The sequence below is a fragment of the Mizuhopecten yessoensis genome, unplaced genomic scaffold (genome assembly GCF_002113885.1).
Source record: "Mizuhopecten yessoensis strain PY_sf001 unplaced genomic scaffold, ASM211388v2 scaffold2891, whole genome shotgun sequence".
In the NCBI taxonomy this organism is placed as follows: Eukaryota; Metazoa; Mollusca; class Bivalvia; order Pectinida; family Pectinidae; genus Mizuhopecten; species Mizuhopecten yessoensis.
Genome location: NW_018404771.1, coordinates 1113192 through 1124371, shown reverse-complemented (window position 1 = coordinate 1124371; position 11180 = coordinate 1113192). Strand labels below are relative to the sequence as shown.

Sequence of the window (11180 nt, the reverse complement as noted above, 5' to 3'; positions counted from 1 at the left end):
AAGAATCTTACACCTAACTTTCTTACCTCTTTACTTCCCCCTACAATTTCAGAAAACACACTATAACCTCCGTAATGCTGAAAATTACTGTATACCTAATTCACGACTTCAATTAACAAATTTGTCCTTTTTCCCCTCCACAATCCGACTCTGGAACCAGTTAGACCTTAATATAAGACACAGCGTTTCATATACAGCTTATAAAGACACTCTTCGCAGGCTTAATACATCAGAAGTCCCTATATATTATCTCCTTGGTGATCGAAAAAGTAATATTTTACACACCAGATTGAGAAATAACTCTAGTACCTTAAACAATCACTTATTTCATGCTAATTTTATAGATTTTCAGCACTGTCAATATGGACATCCTATCGAAGATACATATCACTTCCTTTTTACTTGCAATAATTATGCGGATCAGAGAATTAAACTCTACCGCGAATTAAATGATTTCATTCCACTTAACTTGCAGCTACTACTATACAGTAAAAGTGAATTGTCGTATCAAGAAAACACCTTAATAGCCAAACAGACGCAGCAATTTATTCTAGATACTAACAGATTTTGAGTATATTTTCCTGCACTTCTTAATGTTTACCAACTAATCCGAATCTAGCTCTCTCTCTCATTCTCCCCCTCTCTCCCCTCTCTCTGTCTCTCTTCACCACCCCCCCCCTCCCTCTGTCTCTCTCTCTCTGTGTGTGTGTGTGTGTGTGTCTCTCTCTCTCAATTAAAGCAAATGTAAATATATATGTTATATGCCATCTTGATAAGTTGTAGTAATACATTGTAGGGAAAGGGCTTAATATAAGTTGTAAAACTTGTGCCCAACTTCCATTGTATATAAATTACAATAAAATATGTTTAAATCAAAATCATGCCAAGGGCAGTCAGCACTGTGTCCCTTTATACTTTCAGTTGGGTAGTTAACCAGGTTTCTTCCTAAACCACTCTAGGTTTCTTCACCCCCGACTCATTGGATAATCCTGCTAGGAGTTGGTAAACCTTTTTCGTACACCATGAACGTGATTTCATTTGCCAATTTTCTAACTAGGACGTCAATAACAATGCTTTCCGACGTCATCTTCCATTGTGATGCCATATAGTTCATGGTAATCGCTTCCCCAATCTAAAACAGGAATAATGTATTTGTACAAATGTAATTAAGATCCTAGTGGGAGATAAGGGTCCCTAAACGCATGATGCATGGTTGATTACCGTGTTGATCTAACTCTCGTTGGTTTATTTTCAAACAGTTAAAGACGTTCGGTAAACCTCGTGTCTTTGCACGATTTGAAAAATAATTCTAGTAGATAAACATGATAAACAAACATCACTCGGTGGTGAAGCTCGATGTTGCAACTACCCTAAATTCTTAACATTTAGCTAGAAAAAAACTATTCCGTTTTTAGGGATTTTAGTATGTCCCAGCATGGGACTGAATCCATTGCCTTCCCAAGGTGGAACTGCGAAGATTGAGGTATTTCCAGAGACATATGTAGTATATAAATTTAGTAATGCCAAGCAAGGCGACAGAAAACTAAAAGGCTCTTATAGGAAGTAGAGATAACATATCTACGCCACCCTTTATATCTGTTATGGCATGAGTACTACTTTGTTGGAAATTCAATCGCGAAAATAAGTATTCGATAAAATGAGGTACCCTACAGTATGGAGGCCTGGTGCAGTATGCAAGGCGTTTCCTTCGTCTCACATGATGGATGGGATGGAAGACTCGAAAGGATTTCAATCGTCTCTTGATGTGGATGTAGTTTCTGTAAGATTTGAAGATAAATTTTCCGTAGTAATATGTTGAATAATTCAGTAATTTCCCTTGTCGCATTCATCTTGAACCGCGCAACCGAAACTGGATCCGCTAAGTTGCTCTGTATATATCGCCCCCGGGAATAGATTTGTGAACGATCCACTGAGCTTTTGGAAAGAAGTTTATACATTAAAAACGCTTTGACGGTATCGGATGTTATTTTCCACATCAATGCAGCCCTGGAATCATCAATATTTTATGGTCGAAAGTGCATAACCGAACGCCATTCCTCTAAAGGTAAGGTACAGATAACTCGGTGTGGACGCTCAACAGACCGGGAATCGTAGTCTTGTGGTATTTTTTTTAAATAATCGTCCAATGCTGGCGTTGAACGGTGTTAAAAAAAACCCAATGAAGTTGTACGTATCACGTATCACGCATCGATGGATATACCACTGAGTAGAAATGACGACTTCCAGCAATGAGGATTGAGGATACCAACAACAATCATGGTTAGGAGGGTTTGGACTTTGGTAGCGGTGCTATTCTTTTCATGTAAGTATCAGTATACAACTGTTAAACATGTCTTCTCCCTGGTGGTGCTTCCCACTGTTGGTGCCTCCCACTGTTGGTGGGGATACATGTATGTAAGTAATATTACCACGTTTTTTTTGTGTTATTAAGTACGAATCGCTAAGTACATACTAATTATATTCACTTTAGGAGACACTCACTAGAGTGGTCGAGTGACGCAGTGGATAGCGCACTTGCTTCTCACCAAGCGACCGGGGTTTGATTCCCCGATCGGACCTGAGAAGGTATTGGGTCATTCGCCGGGTTATTTGGTTTCCTCCCAAAGTAAGACTCGTATGCGCTACAAACTGTTTGGAACAAAGTGGTTAATGTAAGTGGCAAAAGACTTTTTTTCATAATTGTTGTTAAACAATCGTTAGAAGTATAATGTATGGATCGAACCCGCGACCGCGAGCTTCCTAGTTCAATTGAGGAAAAAGGAAAATCCCTTCAGCGCAAAGCTAGAAGGCGACCGTAATTCAATGCACAATCAAAATCTGCCACACTACTCACCCTATTTAATGTATTTGCCCCCGAATACCAAAACAACCCAGGTTCTAACTCCCTGTCACCACAGGGAGGGCCACGGACACCATTTATAACAGGACAGAGAGTAATGTGATTCCACCGGGGATCGAACCCGCGACCCCCGGCTTCCTAGTCCGCCGCTCTACCGATTGAGCTGAAAAGAAAGATCGTCAAAGAACTGATATCGGATCGACAAATTCCATTTTTGATGATGTGCTTTCCCATCAGTTATTGGGTTTAATAATCATAAAGACCTTTTTAAGGACGTTCCGCCATTAGTGTAATATTTGCCTACTTTTTGTATGTCTACTGGAGACGGTAAATTGGTGTGTTTGCTTCTTTCCGATAGCGCAGATCTGATGCCGACTTATAGTGCTACCTAACTGAAATATCCTACCGAAAGCACCCAACACCGTCTTCCACCCTGTCACGCCATACCGACAACGTGCTAACAGTAAGACATCACGACTTCCTTACATGCTGAACGCTAAGCAGGGAATATACATTTTAAGGATTTTGGTATGTCCAGGCCTAGGGACAGAATTCAACCACCAAGGTTTACACCTCGGTTTGGATTATGCTACAGAATCCTAGCCCTCGACTGAAATAACCCATTCTCGCTTAAAATGTACAATAACAGTATTTTCAATAACATGCTTTTTTCTACTATTTTCAAAACTTCAGTATTTAATAAGTTTTAATAAGTACATTTTTTATGAACACCACTCGATTAACAGCTAAGATAAGTCATGACGAATATGGATGTTAATTATTACAAAACAGTAAACAAATGGTCGAAAACGACGGCAAATACGACGTTATCAAGTCCAAATGTCCAGTTTGATCACTCGATTTGTACGGGAAAGCCCCATTAAATATAGCGCCGATAACGTCACGTGACGATATCGAAACGAGGCAGAATCAAATATAAGCACAAGTGTAACCAAACACCTTATATTTAAAAGTCGAAACGCAACGCGGAGAACAGCGTGACGTCAACACTGTACATGTTACAAAATGTAAGCGAGAACGTATAATATACATTTCTATTTAATTAACCCTATATATATAAAATATATCGTCGACGTATGCCGTTTCTTTCTGATGTTCTGACATGTTTCATTTGAAATCAACGTACATACTCTTAAATGTCGCTGAAAATAAAACTATTTGGTGAGAATGCTGATAAATATCTCTTTTGTTACTATCAGAGGGAAATAGTTCGATACATATTTTAAAGTACTTTTCGAGCCATTTTCTGACCTTGAACCAATTTTGGTAGCGTACCAATAGCGGTAGCGTGACGTTACAGATGAGTATCGTTAGCACAGCCGTCACCAGTACAGTTTTCTAGTTGTGTAGGGAAACGTTAATCGGGATAGAATAATAAGTTTCGACATCAGACTGTACCAGTAATCCAGCTATCTAACAATGCATCTATTCCGTCTTTTCGTATTGCAGAGTTATCTTCTCTTGTGAGCAGGTTTTGATTGTTACGTCATTGGTTTGTGTGAGAAAATTACGTCGTTTTCTCAAAAATTGATGACGTTAGTCTCCCAAACAAATGACATAACAATCAGTACCTGCTCACAAAAGAAGATAAATCTGCAATACGCAAAGACGGAATAATTACGATGAGAACATTATTTTACTGTTTTCACTGCATACCTATGCTTCTATTCTTATGTATTTCACATTTATGACAAATTTTGATATTCACCGGATTGATGCTATTCCGTCTTTTCGTATTGCAGAGTTATCTGCTCTTGTGAGCAGGTATTGATTGTTACGTCATCTGTTTTTGAGAGAAACGTCATCAATTTTTGAGAAAACGACGTAATTTTCTCACACAAATCATGACGTAACAATCGATTCCTGCTCACAAGAGAAGACAACTTTGCAATACGCAAAGACGAATAGTGAACCCAGACATACCATTACTTTCTGTTTTAGATATTGCTTACACGGAGGTGATTGGGAGACGGTTCAGCTCCAGGAGTGATCTAAAAAGCCATGTTGTGACGAAAGTTCCTTGGATGTTAGACCATACGATTAGTCTCATTGTATGCGTTAATGAGTGTGACATGTACACCGACTGTGTCTTTGTGGGTTTCAATAATGAGTCCCAGGAATGTCAGGTATTCAGAGAAGACAATACCACGTGGTCAACGGAAGTGAGATACGGCCACGACTGGATGTATTTCGAAGAGGATATCCTGAATATTCCTTTCGTTATCGGAAGTTTCGGTAAGTTATCGATGATTTGAATAATACATCACTCTTAAGTAATTAGAGTCGACAGCGAAATCTCAACGGAGGTTAAGCTATTTGAAGTTTTGCTCGAGTCTTTGCCGGGTGCTTAACTTCAAAAAGCTTATCCCGAGGGTTGAGATTGATCTTAATTACACAAGAGCGCTTGATTTTTTTTTACTCACACATAAGGATCCTAATTGCAGCATCATCAGCATGCTTAAGAGCGTATTAACTAACGGCAAAACTAACATCATCTCTCTGGTATCACAGCATAACATGAGAGGATGATCTAGCGAAAGTTTCAGAAAGGTAGTGCGTCTGTCACTAAGTTGTCTTTCCCCTTGGTAACTAAAAACAGGTTTGTTTCTCAAGCTCAAACAAATAACTGAAATGTACCAATGAAATTGAATAGAGTAGCATTCTCTTCATCGGAAATAACATACCATTTAATCATACCAGTGTTTGTCCACATTTGTGAATTGAATGTTTTGATTTTAAACAAACGTATGACAAATCATAACTTATATTATTATACCTCTACTTTTTTTACACTATACAAAAGTAACCACATAAACAAGCTATTTCCCCTCTAACTGGTTGCCAGGGAAATAGTTCGTCTGGAGGGGTGCGATAGTTTTGAAACTATTTCCCTCGGAAAATGCGGGAAATTGAGTGTCGTCGTGGGTGGGGCCTGACCGAATATTGACCAATCAGCGCAATCGAATTACGTCGGCAATTTCCGGCAAACTGTGGTTTATTGCATATTGTACATGTGCTATCCTTTATTTCATGTTATTGCAAATACTGTTTTTTTTCTGATGTTGATTCTCAAGAAAATTTTAGTTTTGTTAATAAAGCGTCCCAACTGTTGAACATTTGTTGTCTAATAATATTTAGAATATTGCAAGGAGTGTTTGTATCGGTATAATAAAACAGTTGAAGTATGGGTATTTCGGGATATAGCAAGTTTATGATCCCCCGAGGCGAGGACTATTTCCCTCGGCTTCGCCTCGAGAAAAAGTCCTGGCCTCGGGGGATCATAAACTTGCTATATTCCGCATACCCATACCTTAACTGTTAAATGATCCACATATGAAATGGGGTTTTTTTTTATAAAACGTCTTTTCTAGTTGTGCAGGGAACGTTAATGGGGACAGAATAATAATAATAATAATAATAATAATAATAATAATAATAACTTTCGACATCAGACTGTACCAGTAATCCAGCTATCTAACAATGCATCTATAATTACGATAAGAACATTATTTTACTGTTTTCACTGCATACCTATGCTTCTGTTCTTATGTATTTCACATTGATGACACATTTTGATATTCACCGGATTGATGCTACTCACTCAGTGTGAACGTCTACTTTTACGCTCAGTCACTGTACACAATGTTATCAATCTATAGCAATGTAAAAAGACATCCCAGAGCCTGCCCTTAGTATTATTATGATTGGTTTATTAGTGATACGTCAAACAGATTATATTTTCCGAGAATCTTTTGAATAATAAGATATATAGTCAGGGTTTTGTACCGGAGGCCTTTTATTCTACGATGCCGAAGTACGGTGTTAATCAACTTGGCATGCTTTCAAGATCTCTATATGTCTTAGATCGTTGGTGACCTACACATTATTTTTAGATTTGACTACAGACATCTTGACGGATACCCCATGTTGGGGAGGAAGCATTTTCATTTCAGAAGCAACTTTTGACTACTGATGTATATTATTTTCTATTGATGTCTTCTTTTGCTGTTGTGGTCCTATTGTATTTGATTTGGACTTATTCAATTCTGTCCTTTGAGTTGAAACAATGCTATGTTTTAGAGATGGCCAATATTATTGCAATTCCCAATATACACTGTACTTCAATATCTTTTTAACATTACGTTTTGCGATATGATTTTAATCATAACAAGTAATTATAATTCGAGCTTCTTATAGACCGCTTTATCACAATCTTGCATACAGAGCATACGGGCGGTGCTGCCATTTCGACGCGCACAGCTAGCATTCAACAATTCTAGCACAGCCCAACCACGTACTCATTTACAGCTGAGTAGACTGGATAAATAACAATTGTAAATACATTCATTGTCTATGGATACAACACGCGATAGCTTTAATGCCTTAGTAATGGTTACGTTCACGTGTTTACGTACCATTGTAATAGCTAATGTACAAGATCAATTTATACAAATTACATATCTGAATTCCAATTTTTCATTGTGATCGGTAAACGTAACATATCAGGGGGTTGGAATTTTGGGTGACGTTAGCATTTTTCGTGGGTCTTGCTGAACTTTACTCCACTTCAATAGAAATGTATGTGCACCTTTCATTGGTACTGTTAGTCTAGCAGATAGTTGCTTCCGTAGTTATGCATGGATATAAAGTTGATAAATAATTTATCGTTTATTTTTTTCTAGCGGAATTATTCAAACGATAGACGGCTCCTTCTCTCCTCTGTCTCCCTTTCCTATCCCTTCACTCCAGCCTTTATCCCTTCTACTCATTTTCCTGTCTTTGCTATACGTCGGCTGGATGACCGAACTACTCGGTAGTGAAGCGGACGTAAAACCAATCAATCAATCAATCAATCAATCAGCTGACGACAGCATGCACACTTACACTGTCTGGTAAAAAAAACAAAAAAAAACAACAAAAAAACAACACATTCACCAGAGTGAATTAGCATTGACAATTGTACACAGGAGCTGATTGAGAGACTGTGAATGACCTTTGTTTGTTGTAAAATATTCTCTGTATCCTCCGCATAAGAGACAGTGAATTCACCAATGTTAACTTGATAGATCCATCGCTTTACGTGGAAAACGGTTTTCTGCGCGAAGTAACTAAATGGTTTCAAACCACGAAGGAAAGTGATATACAGTATATATTTGAAATATATTCAGCGTTTCAAGTAAAAGTGATTTGTAATTATATCCTATCTCAAACTTCAGTTTGTGGCACCGACGGATACGTGGCCATAGACACCCATTGCTTCAAGGTTCATGAGGAGAACAGTACGTTTGACGACGCCAAAACTACTTGTAGTACAGAGGGAGGACGAATGGCGGTCCTAGACAATCAGCCAACCTTCATAGCTCTAAATGATCACATCAGAGCAAACCGTGAGTTTTTTCTTTATTATGTAAAAAAAAAAAAAAAAAAAAAAAAAAAAAAAAAACAATGTGCACAACAGCTGTTCCATGTTCAAACTCGAAGGGTTCCGTTTTCGAATAACATATCTTCTTTTCTACTTCCTTGCTTTATGTCCTTTCGAACCCGGAGGTATTTGGTAAGCTATTTGTATGGTTTCAGGTATAAAATAACGGTCATTTAACACTAAAGAGGATCGCTACTAGGCTTTAAAGACGGCCAATCGTACCGTGATGCTGCCGCACGATTCTCAATCAAACTTATCTACCTGCATCATCTGCGTGTCGCGCACACTTTTTAATTTTGTCATGAAATATTCATAGATAATATATGTTCAATAAGCGGAACCCTTTGATTTCGCATCTGTTCAACTTCATTATTTCTTACTTTTACTAATGACAAACACATTTGGCAAGAGAGGATTCCATTTTCAAAGTAAGAGCAAATTTCTTCACTTTTGAAGTAAGTGAATTACGATACACAATATATGTTAGAAAAAACAAACACGCATTTGCCACAATCGGCTGACAACAGGAACTCACAAGACATCTTTGGCATTATATTCAAAACTATTAACAGTGATATCGCAAGAGGCATTCCGAGCGTCACTCTCAATTACTCATATAACATACCGACATAACAAAACCACGTTTGCTTGACATTCATAGTACTAGGATCACTTAATATAGTGGACATTCAAAGTTTTGAAACTGTTTTATAGATGCGGGGATGGTTGGGTACCTGTTAGGTCTGACAGACAGAGCTGTGGAAGGTGAATGGCGTTGGGAGAACGGCAACCTGATAGGAAATCTTCCTGAGTTTAATAGAGACCAACCTAACGACAATGACCGGAGGTATAACGGCCAGGGGGCGGACTGTGGCTACGTGTCGGTGGTGTTTCATAACCTTCACAAAAAGGTGGATAGATTATATGACGACATCTGTAGTCATCCGGCCAATTTTGTCTGTGAACGTGTCATCGTTTAGTACGTGCACATATTGATGACGTAATAAACTGTAGTACATGTCGGATGTTGTTCGTGGACTAGAAAACGAAATATTGTTCGTTTAGTACGTGCATGTGACGTGGTGCACGTGCATTCGATGTCTAGAATGCATCAAGGACTAGCTGCTTTGAAATTTAAAAAACCCACTTACATTGATTATTTCTTGAGTTGATATACTTTCTGTAAGCTATTTTTTGATGATATGTTTTCTGATGCATTAACATGTCGATGTGGTCGTTACTGATTTCAACCCGATAACCAGTTATTCATAATTTCTTCTCCGACAACCATGCACCAACTATAAACGACGTCACTGTGTCATCAAAGACTTGAAGATGTCTGTTGTCGCAGTCTGCTGAAAAGTCAACAAAAAGACGTTTGAAAATGTCACGAGGGTAAAATTTCAAACCAACATCTCGGTGAATAAAAAAAGGAATTATTGTGTTAATCCCGATATCGAATTCAATGTCTGTCTACGGCAGACGTCTTTTGTTAAGCATAAAACCGGACGCCTTACAATAAAAAGGTTATGCATACTACCACTATGAAATATATTCCGGTTTCATGAGCAATCGATTTCTTATGTATGTCCATGTTTGTTATTGGTATCTAACAAACACATTTATATGAAGATGATTTGGAATCAGAAGTTCTACAATGGCGGTATTATTATCCCTTTCTAATCCCTCGTGATTTAATTTGAGGGAGTCAAGCCATGCTTTGTGATTTATAATCTCTTGTGAACAGAAACGTACTACCCATTAAATGTTACTGTTAAATCACCTCTTACGTGTTTTCTACAAAACCAAAGCTCTTTCAAGTACATTTAAGTAATAAAAAAGCGGAATCAGAAATAATATAGATTTACTATATAATGTCATGGCAACTGCCTTTGGTGTCAACGGATAGTATGTGTACCGTTATGACGATTATGTTGTGGTATTTCTACGAATGGCGAGCTTTTGTCTAGAGTTTCTGATATATTAAAACTATTATATATCTTCAGGATCTTGCGTCAGTTTTCATTTCATGTGTATTTTCTCAAACGAGACCGCAGAGAGCTAGATTAAAAAAAAAACATGTGACGGGTTCATATACCTTAAATGAAATTAGAACAAATTTAAGATACAGATGCGGTTTGATCACACGATCAACACATTTTGCGACAATAATTCTCTTTTCCAGATTAACAGATTATTTTTTAGTCAACAATTCCGACATCTTTGCTCAATATCTATTGTTTCCATTATGACGTCATCATATTGTGATGTCATTAAATAATATTTTTATGACCTCACAACAGGAAATTTACCTGACTTCATACGCTTGATATTTGAAATTGGTATATTCACTGAAAATATGTTATATACTAATAATAACCGATCTGTTATTAATGTCCTCAAAGATGAGTTCCAACTGTTATCAGAAATAAATCATTTCTTGAAATATATAGAGGGTTTTCGTCGTGTCATTCGTACAAAGAAGTTATATTTTTCACCATCAGCGAACTTGATTAACAAAAGAAGTGCTTAAATAATCAAAACTATCGTATATTTTATTTTGACAAGGTAGGATATCCCAATCCTTTGACAATCAGCTTTGAAATGAAACCATTTATTGAAATATTGGGTGTTCCTATGAAAAACAATGCTTGATAAATTGATCTAGTCATTGATTGATATGTGCGTATTCCGTCTTTGCGTATTGCAGAGTTATCCTCTCTTGGGAGCAGGTATTGATTGTTACGTCATTGGTCTGTGTGAGAAAATAACGTCGTTTCCTCAAAAATTGATGACGTTATTCTCACAAACAAGTGACGTAACAATCAATACCTGCTCCCAAGAGAAGATAACTCTGCAATACGCAAAGCCGGAATA

At 37.6% G+C, this 11180-nt stretch overlaps 1 protein-coding gene across 1 annotated transcript; it reads left to right on the top strand.

The window, feature by feature from the left end:
* The first annotated feature begins 2249 nt into the window (after positions 1-2249).
* Positions 2250-9283, top strand: LOC110446641. The gene is made up of 4 exons (XM_021491894.1): positions 2250-2280; positions 4823-5116; positions 8098-8268; positions 9018-9283. The coding sequence occupies exons 1-4, from the start codon at positions 2250-2252 to the stop codon at positions 9281-9283; spliced, it is 762 nt and encodes a 253-aa protein (XP_021347569.1).
* The last annotated feature ends 1897 nt before the right edge of the window (positions 9284-11180 follow it).